Consider the following 19,008-nt stretch of genomic DNA (forward strand, 5'->3'; position numbering starts at 1 on the left):
TTCATTCTGGTCTAAATTTTGCTTTCCTAAACAATATTGTGCTCACATTCATAGTGTAACAGACAGTTTGGTCAAAATGTAATTAATTTAAATATATCTATAGTTATTGTAATATATCTATAAACTATTTCATCATAATTAAGCCCTTTTTATGGCATACATATATTCGTTGTGTTCATAATATTACTTAAGGTACTATTAATTATAAATAAATATTAATATTTAATAATAATTGTTATTATTAATTATTAATATTCAGAAACATCCTAACAGGTAAGTTCAGGAGCTGGGAGCTAGCTATTGATTGGTGGAGGCACATATATGCCTCTTGTCATTGGTTTACCGATACGCTCAGCTAGCTCCCAGTAGTGCAATAAAGGATACCAAGAGAAAGAAGCAAAATTGATTAATAGGAGTAAAGTGTAAAGTTGTTTAAGCTTTTACGCTCTTTCTGTATCATGAAAGAAAATGTTTGGATTTCATGTCACTTTAAGCTCCAAGTGGCTGCTGGACATTATCTCAATGGGCAGGCACCTCTTATAGATTGCTTTTTCCTTTACTTGCATCTATAAAAATGTCTTCTCACCAGTCAATGTCTTACATCTGAGATATGAAAGGTTAGAAAAGAAGACGTTTCATTGTTAACATGCCAAACATCATTGTGTGTTGAAAAGAAGAGTTAATCAATAAATACTTGCAGTAACAGATAGGGAAGGATTGCAAAATGTGCAGTATTTGTAGGTCACAAAAAAATTCATTCTGCTTTTTTTTTCTCTGTGCATATTTCATTATCAGCCCAGCAAACATTAGTTCACTACAAGCAGCAAGAATGACTAAACCTGAATATGTCTCATAAAAATGTATTGTAATTTTTTTTCCAAGTGAAACCTCATCTAAAAGTTGATTTTGAATACACCTGGCAATTATAGATACATCACCCACTTTCAATTTTATAAACTATACTTCAGGTTTTTTTAACAGGTCAGATTTGAGCAATTTCCTTCTTCAAGACAGTTGAATCAATAATAATGACAGGGTTGCTGATTATCTGTTTCATAGATAAGCTGCAAAATGTGACCTATGAGCTATAGAGATCAGAAACTCTGACATAAACAAAATTGAGATGATGTTATTATTATTATTATTTATTTATTTATACAGCACAGCCAAAAATTCTATAGCACAGCTAATGCATTCATACATACATGCTGAGTAAAAAAATACAATAAATTGGGGCCAATCTATCTGCAACATAACAATCCCCTTTCTCAGAATGTTAAATGAATGTTCCCATTTTAGAGAAAAAAGCAGAACATATTCTTGCTCTCAACAAGTATGTGTGTTTTTATCTAAAACCAGTCACAGTATGAAAAATAAAATAGACATTCAACTACCGTAGCTTTCATACTTGCAACATTTTAAAATCCAGAGTGCACTTACCCTGCAGAGTGATATCACCAGATACTTTAAACATATATTTATATTATTTATGGTACTAACGATAAATTGTTTCTTAACTCACATCCAAAGGAAACATTTTTAAACCCCCATGCTTAGTGTTCATCTGAGTACCACTGCACAAATGATTGTCAATGATGGGTTGCATTTAATAAAGTTTGTACAATTATTTTTAAAATTAGTTCATCCAATGCTATTACTAGTGAAAAACAGCAATAAAAAATTATAACAAGTAGTTGGGTGCAGAATTTGCGAATCAGTGATGGGAGAATATGTATCCCCATTTATATAATATTTATTTTTCATATTATCTGTATAAAAATGGGTTTGTTAAGAAATAGTCAACTATCAAGTCAACCTTTTTAATGAAGTCAGATGAAAAAAGTCAGTCAAACTTGGCCACTTCAAGCTAGTGTAAAATCAGCTTATTTTCAGAACATCAGATGGTTTAAAAATGAAACATAACTTCAAACAATTTGGAAACTATCCATATTAAAATAATGAAGTAATTCTGCTTTAATATGTTTGTTTCACTATGTCAGTATAATTGCATTTAAATGTGAATAGCTTTGTTTAAAAAAAATATATATAAGTTGTGTGTAACCATTTGATTTAGTTGTCACTCTGTGTAAATAGCCCTAATTAATATCTGAGAATTGCATCTGACATAAGTTTAGACTGTTTTTCCTTTATATAAGGAAAAGTATATAGTTATGCACAGTAAAACAACTTTTGCAAAATACTTATATATTTTGCTCCCTATTTATGTAATTGAGACTTTTCTAATTTTCAGAGCTGGAAATGCACACTGCAGACTTCTCAAGGTTAACCTTGCTACATATATTTCCATAATTAATTTTAGCAGATAAGAGCTGCAAAGCAATGCACTTTATAGTAACAATATCACTCTGGCTACCCTTGTCAAGTGAGGCAAGTGGTGGCTGCAATTTGGTTATTAAAACAAATGCAGAAAACAAGATGTTAGTTTGTTGTAAAAAAAATTCAACTTGGCTGTATGTTATTCTATTGCACCGAACCCGACATGTATTGTAATTAAAAGATGTTTACTGCCCTTTAGGTGGACATGAAATAAAAAATTAAAATGTAATGGTTCAGACAGAGTGTACAGTTAAAAAAACAGACAACAATTGTCATCTACTATAAAAGTCACATCTCTTAAAATATGTAGGTACAACACTTAGTTACTTTCCTTTAGAGAATTCTGAAGTAGCTACAGGAGTATACACATATTGATCAGTGTATGCCTCACGGTGTTGTAAGATCAACAAATATAAACCTTTCTATTGCCCTACAACCAGGTATGAAGTAGTGAAGAAACTACCTTGAACAAATTCCCACAATGCTCAGCACAATTGCAAAGTGTTATGGGAGGAAGTGCATGTTAAAGGGACACTGAACCCAAAATTTTTCTTTTGTGATTCAGATAGAGTATGCAATTTTAAGCAACTTTCTAATTTTCTTCTTTTATCATTTTTTCTTCATTCTCTTGCTATCTTTATTCGAAAAAGAAGGCATCTAAGTTTTTTTTAGGTTCAGAACTCTGGACAGCACTTTTTTATTGGTGGATGAATTTATCCACCAATCAGCAAGGACAACCCAGGTTGTTCACTAGAAATGGGCCGGCATCTAAACTTACATTCTTGCATTTCAAATAAAGATACCAAGAGAATGAAGAAAATATGATAAGAAAGATGCTTAAAATGTCATGCTCTATCTGAATCACAAAATAAAAAATTTGGGTTCAGTGTCCCTTTAATGAGCCAAGCATATAAACCATTTGTTCACGTGTCTAAAACCATTTTGAGAGCACAGCAGTTGTACTGCCTCAGTTTTGCACATGTGTTTATTGCATAAATGAACTACTCATTCCATTTACAGTGTTACTACTTTTCTGTAGAAATTTGTCATAACTATATGAGGCAGACATTTTAAATATACCATAAATACAAAAATCATTAAAGCCATATATGACTTAGGGTAATAGACATAAGAATTCAGCATAAATTGTTTTGTTTTAAACTTCATTCTGTACAAACATTACATCAGAGCTCTCAAAGCTGCAGTTTAGCTAGATGAAGGTTTTTGTACCTGGTTTTGCATTTCCTTGCAAACTCTGTCTCGGTTGTAAGCTTGGGCATAATAAGTCTTTTAAAATATGCTTCTATCTCATTACAAACGAGGGTTTGACATAGAAAATATTCCCAAATGAAAAATTAACACCAGGATAAGCAAACATAACAATTTGTTTTGCAACACAAACTCCATTTTGCAACCCTGATAACTTTGCTAATTTAATTGAAATCTCCAATCAAAAAAAGCTAAATAAGGTCTAGAGCTGCATTGGGGCATCAGAGAACCCTCACTTATAAATACACACTTATCAGAGAATCGATTGCTGGCATAATGTTAGAACTAGGAGAATAGGAGGCTTAGTGGGGGGTCCCAGGACCTGCACTAAGGACCTTTTCATAAGCCTCATATCTGTGTGGCCAGGGCTCTGTTAAGAAGAGAAGCTGGCAAGATCGGCTCTCCAGCGCACTAAAGGTAAGTAACGGAAATGAATAAATACTGACAAATTGAGTCAGTATTTATTCATTTTTCTTTCGGCTCTCCAGCACACTAAAGGTAAGTATTTAACTATTTAAAGGAAATGAATAAAAACTGACACATTGTGTCAGTATTTATTCATTTTAAATGTTTGGGTGAATTCATTCAGATAGTTATTTTATGGAAACAGAATGAATATTAGAGATGTGCATTCATTTTGTTCACTGTCGAATGTGGAAGTAGGAGGTTGCTTTTGACATATGGTTCTTTTCAGAGCCAAATATCCTCTATTTGCAAGTAAAACACACTAAGAATGGGATTTGCACAGATCTTAGTGTGTTTCACTTGCACAAGAGGATATTCAGCTCTGAAAAGAACTGTATCCAGAAAGCGGCCTCCTACTTCTGCATTCGGCAGTGAACAAAACCTCTAATGAATATCCTTTTGCCGGTATCAAATTAGTATTATAGTAGTATAATATCCAATACTATAAACCAATTTTTAGCACGTCCCACAAAACACTCATGAGTATTCTCTCATTTCTTCCTCATTAAAGGGACAGTCAAGTAAAAAATATAAACTTTTATGATTCAGATAGAGCATTCAGTTTTAGACACTTTCCAGTTTACTTCCATTATCAAAGTTTGTACAATCTTTTTATATACACACTTTCTGTGGAACACGCTCCTACTGAGCATGTGCACAAGCTCACAGGGTATATGTATACTAGTCTGTGATTGGCTGATGTCTGTTATATGATACAGGGAGCCGAAAAATGGGAGAGAAAATAAATTTGTCCAAAAAAAATTCTATTGCTTATTTGAAATTCAGAGTAGTGTTAAATCATTGTCTATTTATTCTGCACTTGTTAATTATTTAATCCTACTGCAAAGAGTGGTCCTTTAAGCATAAGCCTCCCAGTCCCAGAAAGCATTTTGCTAATTTTGGGAGTTCTAGGTATGGAATATAAAGTCTCTGATTGGAGAATGGTGCACCTATCAAAGGTATGGTACTAAGGAAAGGATGTCTACCTCGGAAAAGACAAACATACTGGCTTTATAGAATTATTATACAAGGGATGTAAATGCCCCAGCATATTTTTCATTAGAATATGCCTTTAAAGACAGGTATACAAAACAAATACAGAACAATGAATATTTCAAACACCAACAGAACTATTTTTAATATCCCTGATTATAACATTTTAGGGATATTTGTCAATGTTTCCAACGGCAGTTCTGTTTTCTAGTGCTTGTAATTTAGTCTATACAGTAATTCTAATGAAATCGAGAGGTTTAAATTTTAATAGCATGAGTTCATTTAAAGTGAATGTAAATTTTGATGTTTAAGTGCCCTGTTTTTAAAACTTTGATTAAAAACAGGGGCACTTTAATTCATCAAAATTTACATTTCACTCCTGTTGTGACAAAAAACATACCTTTTAAACTTCACAGCAGCTGCTGCTTCCTCCGGTCTCACAAGCCATTTCTGATGTCAGAAATGATTGATAGGTCATCCTCCAATCACAGATTCCCCCCCGGGGGATTCAGTGTCTGATTCACTGCTGTGATTGGATGAAGCCAGATACCTCATTTTAGACCCAGGAAGAGGCTTTGAAACAGGTGGAGGAAGCTGGAGCTGCTGTGAAGATTAAAAAGTAAGTTTATTTTCACAACAGGAGTGAAATGAAAATATTGATGAATTAAAGTGCCTCTGTTTTTAATCAAAGTTTTAAAAACCGGGCACTTTAGCATCAAAATTTACATTCACTTTAAATGGCATTCCTTCAGGCAAAATATGCTGCAGGAGGATGCAGAGTTTAAACAATGCTTTTGGTCTCATTGTAGACATATTCTGGTTTTGCTCAGAATATTTCTTGGAAATAAAGCATTGTAAATAACCCTAATTGTAGAACAAAAGACAATTGTTGAGTAATTTTAATAAAAAAAAAATCTCAACATCACAATAAAGTATAATTTAATCAAGTTCCTATTAATATTGAGATTGCATATTATTTATTCACATGCTACAGTGACATTAGCTATATATTTTATATGAAGAGAAAGCCATATGGTTTCAAACCAACAGAATTTCAAGTTAGTTAGTTATAGGAAAAGATACCTTTTCATACACACAAATCCTACTTCCCAACCATTCCAATTTCCCCAAGACATTTCTGGTTTGTGGTCTACTGTTGCACCAGGATATATAAAACTTGTTGCAACGTTGTCATTAATTTTTATTTTTAAACTATGAATATATGAAGAATGGCAACTGTGCCATTTATAAAGAATTATTAGACATTTAGAGCATATTCCTTGAAACAGATTATCCCTGAAAATACTACAAAGTTTTTTTTTTTCTTTAAATGAAATGGCTAATTGTGATGTTGATTTTGAATGTGGACTAGTCTGCAAAGGGCAGGACTAATTGCTTAACAACTACCTATTAGCATTTTCAGTACTTTTATTGATTCCACGTTGAAACGAAATGTACAATAATAAATTAACTCAAACAAGTTAATTTAATGTCAAATATGTTATTTTGATAATTCTTGTGAGCATCATCCAATAATCCAGGCCTTGTGGGTATAACACCAGGCCTCTGGTAGTTTAGATATTATATTACATACTACTATATTACTATATATACTTACAATACTTTCATTCTATAAAGAACCTAAGCTGAGATATTTCTAGCATTAATACTTTACACTCTCTTTATCATTTGGGTAATCGGGTAGTCATGTGCAGTCAGATCATTTGTAATTATCCGAATGCGGAAGAAGATGGCTGATTGCAGCATTCATCTTTTTTCAGATTAGGATTACTTCTTGTGAAAGTGCAACACACTAAGATCTGTTAAAATGATCATCTATACAAATGTATGAACCAAAGAAAAGGAGAAAAATATAAAGCATTTATACAACTGATAGAGTGTATACATACAGTATATATGTTATTTTACGATGATCAACGAGAAGAGTGTGGTTAAACTTATTTATTGAGGGTGATTGACAGGCCCTGCTCATGCGGAGCAGTGCTGCTCAAGCAAATACTTGTGCAATAAATACTTGTGCAATAGCATATACGGGCAGTATATGTACTGTATCCACTGGCCATTTATCACAAACCAGGTGGACAATTTTCCAAGTCGCCTTTGTACCTGGGACCCTCTCAACTTCCTAAATGCTGTCTAAACAACGCTGGATAAAAAGTCAAATGAGGTTGGGTAAAGACAGAGGCTTTAAATGGGATATCTGAAAAACAAAAACAAATTAGTCTGACTGCTCTTGATATACTTTGTTAAAACCAAGCTCATTTCCATTATAGAATACCTAGGAAGATTCAGCACCATACGTGTGTCTTAATCTCATAAATCAGGTGTCCTGTATTAATACTTTACTTTTGGTCAATAGACTCTTGCAAACAAGTAGTAGTAGGCAAGACAAGACTATTCTGCATATGTAAACCAGCTTACAAACCTCAAAATTTACATTAGACGCCCAGATTTGCAAACCAGCTTACAAGGTCATTTATCTGACTGATCTCTCCAATCAAGATAATGGGTGCAATTATTTCTTATATCTGTTGGGCTATTCTGGAATTGTTTCTTGCTCTCATTGTAATATTCTAATCTTTCTCTCCCGTTCTGCTCTGTTTCAATCTGCTCCTTCCCCTATACTTTATTACCAGGAATGTTCACCTTGCCTTTCTCTTTTTCACAGCCTCAAAACTTACACCAGACTCCCAGATTTGCAAGCACTAACCCCCCCATCCTTTCCAACCACCCACCCAGGTGTTTACCTTAATATATAACACCTCTTACCAGTAATTAGGTGTAGCTGTCTCACTCTCTAATGATCCAGAATAGAGAAAATACTTCATGTTCACAGCCTGACACTCTACCACATTCTGTTACACTTTTCCAAACCTTATTTTCTCAGTCACCACAGACTTTCTTTTCTTATTGATACCTATGTCATCACTCATTCTCAGTTCACCCTGCCTTCCCTTCTCCCTTACATTCTGTGTCCATTCCCTCTCCTTTAGATTGTAAGCTTGAGAGCCACTTTACCTGTAGGCCGCTTTGTATGTAAGTGACTACTATTGAATGTGCTCAAGGGCATTCCTCTCCTTTTGTATAACTCAATTATTGCATCTACAAGTGTAATGTGCCCCTACTGTACTTGTTTGTGTATGTAATGCATCCCTGTAATGTTTTAATCTTTGTATAGCGCTACATAATCTGCTGGCGCTTTATATATAGCTAATAATAATACAAATATTATTAATAATAATAATAATAAACAGGTGTCCAAAGGCAACAGAAGCATTAGACCATGCACTTTGTTTCAGAATGAAGCACAAATCATGTTTCATTATCACCTTAGAGATATTTTTGCTATGTGCAGGTGTGCCAGTCAAAATCATCAGTGTTTCATAAAATATATCTTTAAAATGTGACATAAGCATTGGTGAGCAAGACCATTAACAAAAGGAAATTACAGATAAAAACAGACAGTACATTTTGTTTTGCATTTTGTTATGCTTATTAACTTGTACAACTAATAATTGTTTGGATACATTTTATGAATCTGATACATGATCTAATGGCACTGAAAGGGTTTGTTTTAATTTTTCACATGAAACACTAGTGAAAAACAGGAAAATCTAGATCTCTAGTCTACACATTGACTATGTATCTTTGCTGACATCTCATATAAAACACTGACTGAAATATCAAGAAACATTGCTAAGGAAACTTTTACTATAGCATAAGTAATCTTTACCTTAATTTGACAAATCAAATAGACAGCATCCCTTTTGTTTCATCCATTTTAAAGTGCTGGGTTTTAGAACTATTTTTTTTTTTTTTTAAATCAAATTTCTCCTCTTTGGCTTTGAAACAGGTCAAACAGCAAACAAATTGACAAAAGGGGGAGCTGTACACAGCTTTTTATTTATGGTGTCAGCCATGTCAAATGCCAGGCTCTAGACTAGAGCTGAATCGAGAAATCAAGCTATAGTAATTTTTCCCATCAGTCCGAACATTGTATCCCCATGGAACATAAAGTAGTCTAAATGTCAACAATGAAAATTTTCCAGGCTCCAAAGTGTTCTCTCAATTGTTGCAATGCTATACGGTAATGTGTTTCAGTAACCACAGAGTACTTGTGATTTTCCTAAAATCTGATTCAAAACAGAACAGTTATTTTGGCCTAGACAAAGTTATTTACAGTACATGACAGCATTGCATGCTTTTATTTCAAAATATATTAGATTCCTGCATGTGATGTAGGTAAGGGCCATGAAATGAAAAGCATATTGTTAAAGGGACATGGAATCCAACATTGGCACAGGTAAAGCATACCATTTTAAACAACTTTCCAAATTACTTTTATTATTAAGTTTGCTTCATTCTCATGGTGTCCTTTGTTGAAGAATCAGCAATGCACTACTGGGAGCTAGCTGAACACACTGGGTGAGCCAGTGATAAGTAGCATATATGTAAAGCCACCAATGAGCAGTGCACTGCTGCTCCTGAGACTACAGAGATATGCTTTCAACAGAGGATACAGAGAACAAAGCAAATCAGATAATAGAAGTACATTGAAAAGTTGTTCAAATTTGCATACTCTATCTGAATCAGGAAAATACATTTTGACTTTACTGTCCCGCAAAATTTACAAATGATAAAACTAAAATAAGCATAATAATATTAAAGGTGTAGTAATGTAGGATGATGTCACCGCGGACAAGGTCAGAAAGTATGAATTTATTCTAACTGGTTTTGTTTTTCTTTCAATTATGTCATAAAGTCATAGGCCATCACCTTACCTATAACATATGGGTGAGCAAAGTATTGCCATTCAATCACAAAAATGTTTAGCTATTATGCAATAATGTTCAAACAGTTTCTCTATTGAGTCATACAGTATCTGTGCCATTCCAGATTTATTTAAAATGTGGTGTTGTCAAGCAAAACAGAATTTAAACCATAGAATCATAGATAAACTGTAATATTTATGTTGGCAAATCTCACATTAGCTCTTAAAGTTTTAATAAAACTAACAAAGTCTCATATACAAAATCCCAGCATCCACCAATTATCTACACATTGGACATGGGTATTTGGTGATTCATTTCTCAAACGAATACCAAATATCAACATGGGAAGCGGCATTCAGATCTTTATTTATATTAAAGTGCAACACACAACGATCTGGATTTGCATAAAGCTTTGTGTTTTGCACTTTCACATGAATAAATCAGGCACCAAAAAGAGCTGAATGACATTACCAGCGGCCATATTCTGCATTTGTTCAAGAAACAAATCTGCTGTACATTATGAGATCTGATAGTATGTGTAACTTTTATGCATTTTCATTGTTCCACAGTGGCTTCAATAATGGCCAGTCTGTGTCCTTAAAGGGACAGTCAACACTAAAATTGTTATAGTTTAAAAAGATAGATAAGTTATAACTCCTTTACTACAGAGTCCCTAGTTTTGCACAACCAACATTGTTATATTAATATACTTTATAACTTTAGAACATTTAAACCTATTTATTTATGCCTGTTTCTTAGCCATGACATACAGCCTATTATCACATGATTTTTTATTAGCTTATTACAACAGGAGACTGCTAATCCATGTGGGCCATATAGATAATATTGTGCTCTCACCTGTGTAGTTGTGGATGACTTCACTAATTGGATACAATGCAAGGCAATAGATAATAAATAGCCATGTGATAAGGGGGATGTCAGAAAAAAACAGATACAAGGTAATCACAGAGGTTAAAAGTATATTAATATAGCCATGTTGGCTGTGCAAAACTAGGGAATTATTATCTATCTTTTTAAGTTAAAAAAAAATGGAGTTGACTGTCCCTTTAAGATCTCAGGATCTTAAAGGGATTTCAGAGAATGACAAAGTATATACAAGCTCTTAAAGGGGAATTAGAATCCTACATTTCGTACCATGTATATAAAACAGCACTCTTCAAAATATTAAAAACATGTTTATTATGAGTCTGAAACTTATAGAAAGTATACAACTCATCTGTGAGACAGAAACTCACATAAGGAAAACTTCCACAGCTCTATTGGTGGACAGTTACAATTTCTATAAGCATAAAAACAAACATTTTTAGTACAGAAATGTTGATTGTTTCAGAAAGAATGTTTATAAATTCCTTCTTTTAGAAGCAACTAAGAAAATAAAATAACTTTAATATACTTTTGCATTGCAAAAGATCATCATACAAAATATGTGTTAAAAAGCTGTAATTTTGTTAGCACAAAATGCAATGTGTTGAGGTCCCTGGGGAAAACATACGCCTTAAAATGTATCTTGAATATGTTTATCGTATCTGCTCTGTATCTAACTAGAGACATATATAAATAAGTAATTGCACTGATCAATCAATCATTGTGTAGAATGATGCAGGGCGAGATTTCTGTGTGATGCATTACAGTCATGCTGGAGAAAAAAACAACACAATTTTCAATTCTAGGAAAAGCGGGCAAAAAAAAAGTACATTACCAAGTTTTTTTGTTTTTTTTAATCACTCATAATTAAACCATTTATGGGGAACTACGTGTTGAGCTTAATGTTTCTTTAAGCAATGTTCTTTTACTGTGGTCAACCATAGTTTATGGGTAAAGCCAGTGTAGCATCATAACAAATGTGTAACTATCACAGCTATTGTTTACAAGCTACAAAATAATACTACACAGCTATTCATAAAACACTGTTCTCTTTCTATCTATCTATCTATCTATCTATCTATCTATCTATCTATCTATCTATCTATCTATATCTATCTATATATATATCTCTATATTCTATCTATCATCTATCATCTATCTGTCTATCTAGTTATATGTCCGCCTCTGGTCTGTATCTGTCCATATACTCCTTTCTAGAGCCCATAAACAGGCTAAACCTCACAGTACAAAAACAAGATGCAAGAAGAGTGACTAGACTAGATACAGAACATGTATAGTGCCGTGTATTTGATCATACTACATGCCAAACAAATAGATAGATCAATGCCGGATTACTTTAACATTTCGTTCTAAGTAACAAAGCAGAGGCAAATAGATTAACTAACTAAAGTGTTTTTTTCAAGTGATGTTTACCAGCGGTGCACAGAAATTGCTAACGCAGTGACAGCTTTAAACATTTTTTTACACAGATCATTTCTATTGCAATGCTTAATTACTAATATATGCATTTATAAAAAAAATTACTTAAATATCCCTTTCATCCATGTCTGATCATAGAAGAATATTAAATAGTTTGATTTGTTGTTCACAAACTAGCAGTCAACATCTCTAATTCTCAACAAACACATTACTATGGAGAAAACAAAAGCAAAGTATGTTTGTATGATAGGAAGAAACTTTTTAAAATATTAAAGCAATGGGATTGTGTAAAGTTACATGTCTACGTTCAGTAAGGAGACAATCAAAAATTTTCAAGAGCTAAATGTACCCAGGCAATCTGGGACATGGAGTTTGACACAGATCAAAAAGCTGAATCATAGGCTGTGACCTCCAGAAAACTGAGGCAACTTCAATGTTATCTTAGATGACAAAATGGTGTATTATTTCCAATGAGTTAATAAAACACAACACTGAATGTATATATTGCTTTATGGCTAATTTCAGTTATCCAGTTAAAACAAACCCTATGGTACTATTCATGTAAACTACATGCATTTAAAAGGTATATAAATTGCAAAATCAACATTTCCAGAAATATTTACAATACTTCCATTTTACCTATGAAAAGTGTAGATAACATTATTTCAGAATAATTCCACAGTTGTATACAGAAATTGTACATATGGTTTGATTAAGATATATCAACGATATAACTCACATAACTAAAATGTAATGAAATGCATTATATATGGCTACACTACTTTTGTCAGGAGACTTTGGCAACAATAAATCTTACAGTCATCAAACAATTCTAACAATACCCACTGGGAATGAATCTGTTGTTTTTTACCTGCCTGCAATATTTTAGCAAGGCCTCGGAGTAGAATACATTTCCTGAATCATGAATATTGCACATGATAATCACAGCCAACAGTGCATTTCCCATGTTTTTAATTTTTAACAAATGATAATTCTTTGTGTGCATTGAATTCCTCTTTTGTCAGATGCTGCCTTTGATTTTGGTCTCCCATTATGTTAATACAAACTGCTGCACTACTGATGATAACCTCTATGAGCAATGTTTGTATTACAAAATAAATTACCTGTTTGTGGAGCTCTTTCAATTACTTTCAGTCTTTAACATGCATATTTATATATGTGGAGACATATAGACAGCTGTAGTTTTCTAATAGCAGTTCTTTAGAGTCTTTAATAATGACTCAATATAATTTAAAGGGAAATGAAGCTTGAGTAGGAAATTGCTCAAACGCAAACAGAAATTTGTTTATTGTAGTATTGCTTGCCTCTAACAATGTGTTTACCCCACAAGGGGTTAAAAACATAGTTACTATCAGCTCTTGGCCAAACAGTGGAGGTATATATATATATATATATATATATATATAAATATATATACATATATAACTGCCAATCACCAGTCATGCTCAGTTCAGGGTTTTCATTGTGGAGTACTGTAATAATAAAATGATGTAACACATTAGAACATTTCATTATTGCAGTGTTATGTTTCTTTGTCTCTTTAATTTGAATATCTAAAGAAAATTAAGTAAATAATTGTAAATTTATATTGTCTATCTATCTATCTATCTATCTATCTATCTATCTATCTCTCTGCCTATTACTAAATGTATTTAGTAAGGCAAGAAACTTTAAACATAACTCTGCTGTACACCTCACAAGAAATAACTGTACAATTACAAAGCCACTGTGTTATATACGTCGTTTAGGTGACAAATTTGAAAACTTTTAAACACTGCAAAAGCAGAATAAAGAAATTGCTGAACTGAATGTACTATGTATATAGTAAAAAGGCCATTCTTTTAGCGGTCTATGGACATTATCACAAACATTGGTGTCATTGTGGTCCATGAAAAGACTGTACAGTAAGTAAATATCTAAATACTCGTGCACATGTGAATGCTCACCCTTACACCTGAGTACAGGAACAGATAAACATATCACATGCTATATTTAGACTGCCATCTACTCCAGTCATGTACTAGTCAGTTTTTTTAGTTTTATAGTTAAGAATTTAAAACATTTATATCAAGTTTCAGGTATAAAATGGATACAGACAGACATATGTGTGTAAACAGTTTACTCCTGAGAATTTTTATAATCAGGTATATAAGGACTTAAGTTGACATTTGACAAGTACATGACCTGAGATCACTGACTTATGGCTAGTTGGCTATACTTCAAATAGAAGTATATAACGTAGACTTCTGCCAGTTTTTTTATATGTAAGTCAGTAGTAAAGAGTGATTTTACAACTGACTTGGATTTACAGACAGCAATTTCATAAATGTATTTTCTTCAAGTCAGCTATTTTATCTGTGTTTGCTTTATATTAAGTGCACACTTTCACCACTATAATAGAACCGTCACCCCACTATCTGTGTTTTTAACATATACTATGCTTTCTAGGCCTTCCATTTTGCAACAGAATTATAATGCAACTATGTGTGCATTCCCTAGAAGAAAACTATTATACTCTTCCAATTTCTGCAGAGCTTGAGTTCAAAAGTGAATTGTATAAAGTCAACTGCTTGCATTAAAAAAAATATATTCACGCATTCAGCTAAGCATATAAAGCATCAAAAATGTCTTGGATATGATATCTTAATCCAATGCATAGCACACGGACACTGATACAATGTATGAAAAAAACAAAAATAAATAACATAAGTGAGCATAAAAGAAAAATAATGAGTTATAAATGTATGTTTATTAGTATTACTTTTCATACTTAAAAAAGGACAAAGAAGTCAAAAATAAAGTTTCATGATTCTGAAAGAGTGTGCAATTAGAAAATAAACACAAAAAAACTTTTATAACTAAAAATATTTTATTTTAGTGTAAAAATATCTGTTGAAACTTAGCACCATGTCAAAAAATTCAAACATAATTACACATGTTGCTACCATTGTGTGCTTATGACACAGTAAAGTACACCTCAGAAAATAAGTATATTTAATAATAAAGTAATTTAGAAAGTTGTTTTTTTTTTAATTGCAAAACTCTATCTGGATCATGAATCAAGTTTGATATGCCCATATGTAATTCTTAATATATATATATATTCATTTTGACTTGTGTTATTCCAGTGGAAAAAAATCCATGAAGTTAATAACTCTATAACTTGAAATCTAATATTGCTTTACGTCAGTTAAACAATGGCACATTATTACAGAAAATATGAAAAACTCTCACTTAAAAATCACTAATTTTGTCACTTGCAGAATGAAATTACATTTCATTATCCTTCAATACCTTCGTATGGATCTGTGGATTGATTTTGAATGAACATAAAAATTGTACTTCTTATAAATCTAAACAAAATTGACATTTTCTTTCTTTTTCATATTCTGTTACATATAGTGCAATTAGCACAATCATCATTGACACAGAAGTGGCTTATAGAGGATGGAAATATAACGTCTTGGTATCCACACTCCTTCCTAGCGCAAACAAACTTTTTGACCTCACTTTAAAACCAATTTAGAGTTATGTCATAATTCAAAAATTGAGCGTCATTAATATACAGGGTATTATTTCTAAAATACCAGCTAATTAATTAGCTTATTTTACAGTTAATGGCTCACACATACAGCTTAGTTTAGACAGACAAAATATTTTAAAAAAATGACAGCAGAGCACTTAGTGTAGTGTTTCTTCAAGTGTAAGTTTCTTGCAATGGTCAATGTGAAATTCTTCAAACAAAATAGAACAAATACCATGGCAGAATGCATCTTCCAATTACATATTAGCTGCATTTATTTGCATAATGAAAAGGGTCCAATGAAAAGATAAATAAACTAATTACAAAATGGAATGAAGACTATATTATGTTACAAATAACAAATAAAGGTGAAATATAATTGTCTGTAACAAAGAAGATCTTTGGTATCTAACAGTTACAATGTGGAGAATCCAGCCACTTTAGAGACATGTAAACCAAACTAATATTTTTTTTTTCTTTTATATTTTGGGTCTTAAAGCTGGGAAGTAACAAGTTGTCATGCACAATAACCACTTATATCTATCCTGCTTACAACAAATAATAGCTGACAGCCAGAGAAGTTATGAATCGGTCAAAGGCAGAAGGATGTAAAATAAATGCAGTGTCAAAGGAATATGGCCACAAGTGTACAGATTTGTACCTGCCCTGAACATATCCCAAGGCACCATGCACAGTAAGTTTAATTTATACCCACAACAGCAATTCTGAACCTAGGCAAGTGAGTTTCATCACATGCTCTTAGAGATATAAAATGGAAGATAATACATTTTATAATCAGAATGTCACTTTTGCATAAAAATCAGCACAATAGGATCATTTTTCACTTTGACTTAGAATGAGTTCAGAGAGGTTAAAACTCAGTTCCTCAAAAATGAATGTAATTTTTATGCAAATAAAATCTTTTATGCAATAGAACATTTAAAAAATGCTTGGAAAGACTATCAAACTAGATTTGAATGTCAGCTCATAAGCAACACTACAGCCAAAGTCTACAAACAGACACCAAACACAAAAACCTCAAAAGTTTAATTTCACATCCAAGCTATTTTCAGACAGAATACTGCAGGGGCTGCAGCAATCATTTAAAAAAAAGAAAAAGAAAAAAAAAAAAGACAGAAGATATTCTAAACCAAACAAAGGGATAGTTTTATCGAAAACAGTGCTTCTGCATATAAACAAACCACAACCCTAATTTCATTAGATCCCATCAGAAAATAAGAAGCCCATATATATGTAACACATGTCTTTATTTTGTTAAACAGATGCAGGTGTTCTGTCATATGCATAAAACAAAGCTTTCTGCAAGCACAACAGAATAAAATTGCTTTTGAAAGGACAATAGCTGACAGAGCATTTAATAAAGTACATTGGCTTAGCAAATGATTTAAACATTAACTTAAAAAAGCGAGACATTTATTGTTTTATTATTTTCCACCTTACACATAAAAATACCAGCAAAGGAGTAAAACAAAACATCAGTGTCAAGTGCATTCTCTCGTCCCAGCATTACACTGGCAATTCCACCACTCCCAGACGTATATTGATCATCACAGTCAAAAATGCACATAGAAATAGGGAAATGGATCTAAAATGCAGCCAAAGCCATGAGACGACACTTAACCCATTATTAGCATAAATGTATCAACCCACCCCAATCCCTTTTAATGACACAGACAGCTAATCTCCATATTCCAAGCTACACTGTAGAAAAAAAACCCTCTATTAGTGCTGGAAAGATTTCAGTGTAACCTGGATATCTGTCCATCACTATTCCAAAGCTTGCACTGAGGAGAACTAAAATGCAATCATGCAGTGACATAGGACCAACCTCTCCCCCTCCCCTTCTTCACTGCTTTTCACCACCTCTCTTGGAAACACTGGTACCTTAAATGAACCCCCACACATCGTTGCATACACTCACACTACCACAACTGCATTCACCTTACCTCTAGAGCTTCAAAAGTCACAAAGCTGGTCACTGCAAATCCATCAATGATGTCTTCTTCAGCCGATGAGGACTCCTTTCTTTTTCTCCTGGGGGGTTTTGGTCTGGGCAAGGTGGGTACTGGGTTGCCATTGTCTTCTTTTTCAGATCCAGAGGAGGAAAGCAAAAAAACAGTTCTGGTAACACATAATCCGCTTTTGGATCTTATTTCCCTATCCCTTTGGGATTTAGATCTCCTCTTCTTGCGAAACCTATTGCACCTTGGGCCATCCATTGCACCCAGAACCAGAAGCACAAGGCAAGGCAGCAGATGAACCACCACCAAAGGCACCAGCTACCACCCCTCTATCCCTCTCCCCTTCCCCACCTCCTCCCCTCCAGATAAATAATAAAACACACCAACCACTGTCTGCAGATAATAATTATGAAGAAATGGATAAATGCACACACCAAAAATGTAGATTCTGCTGAGTGTGATTCCACCACAGGCAAAATAATAAATAAATTAAAAAAACAATAATAATGCAAGACTCCAATAAGGCTGCCAAGTAATGGCTGATCACAGGTCGCCTTTGTAAAAAAAAAAAAAAAATTAAAAATGTTAAACTCACCAAGCAGGCAATAAATCTAAATAACAGAAAGCTTTTATAAAAATTGGAGGTTAGATAGGAAAAAAAGAAAAACCTGGGTACTTCCAATAGATATATTCACAGCAAATATTTAACTCTTTGTTATTGTTGATGTTTCTTCTTTTCACCTCTATCCCATTCCCACTTCATCATTCCCTCCTCCTCCTCTTCAGTGATGAACTTCCCAACCTAAATCACCCCCCTTCTCCTCTTTCTTCTTCTTCTTCTGCTTCTTTTCCTCTTGCTCATACACGGTTTTCCTCCTCTCCCCTCCTCTATGACAGATGCATCCAGACTAAGCAGACAGAGGAGGGATATGGGCAAGAGACTGGGTGGGAGAGAAGTGCAGGGATAAGAGAGATCAGCAGCAGCAGCAGCACAGCACACACTGCAAAGGGGTTGAAAGTGACAGCAGTGGGTGTGTGTATTGTATTAGAGATGTGCTCTCCAGTGCTGAAAGCACCGTCCTCCTAAGCTCACTACACTTGGTCCCAGAGAGGTCAAGGCAAAGCTCTGTCTATACTCAGGCATGTGTCTCCCAGGCCGCTGTTATACCAGATTCTGTATCCCCAGCAGATCCTGTATTTCTCTTTCTCATGAACGTGCATTGAGCTCCAAACCCCTCCCCTCCCTGTCTTACAGTTTCTCTAGCCTTTGTTCACTTAAGGTGGATTAGTACAGTTGCTG

At 33.5% G+C, this 19,008-nt stretch overlaps 1 protein-coding gene across 1 annotated transcript in view; it reads right to left on the reverse strand.

Moving 5' to 3' along the window:
- The window catches only part of LOC128652485 (autism susceptibility gene 2 protein-like), a 598,332-nt gene extending 580,116 nt beyond the window's left edge, over positions 1–18,216 (reverse strand). The window contains exon 1 of the mRNA XM_053705421.1: positions 17,694–18,216. Coding sequence (XP_053561396.1) covers positions 17,694–17,966 — 273 coding nt within the window. The 5' untranslated portion in view covers positions 17,967–18,216. The remainder of the gene's footprint in view (positions 1–17,693) is intronic.
- Positions 18,217–19,008: the final 792 nt, after the last annotated feature.

This window comes from Bombina bombina, chromosome 3 (assembly GCF_027579735.1).
Source record: "Bombina bombina isolate aBomBom1 chromosome 3, aBomBom1.pri, whole genome shotgun sequence".
NCBI lineage: Eukaryota > Metazoa > Chordata > Amphibia > Anura > Bombinatoridae > Bombina > Bombina bombina.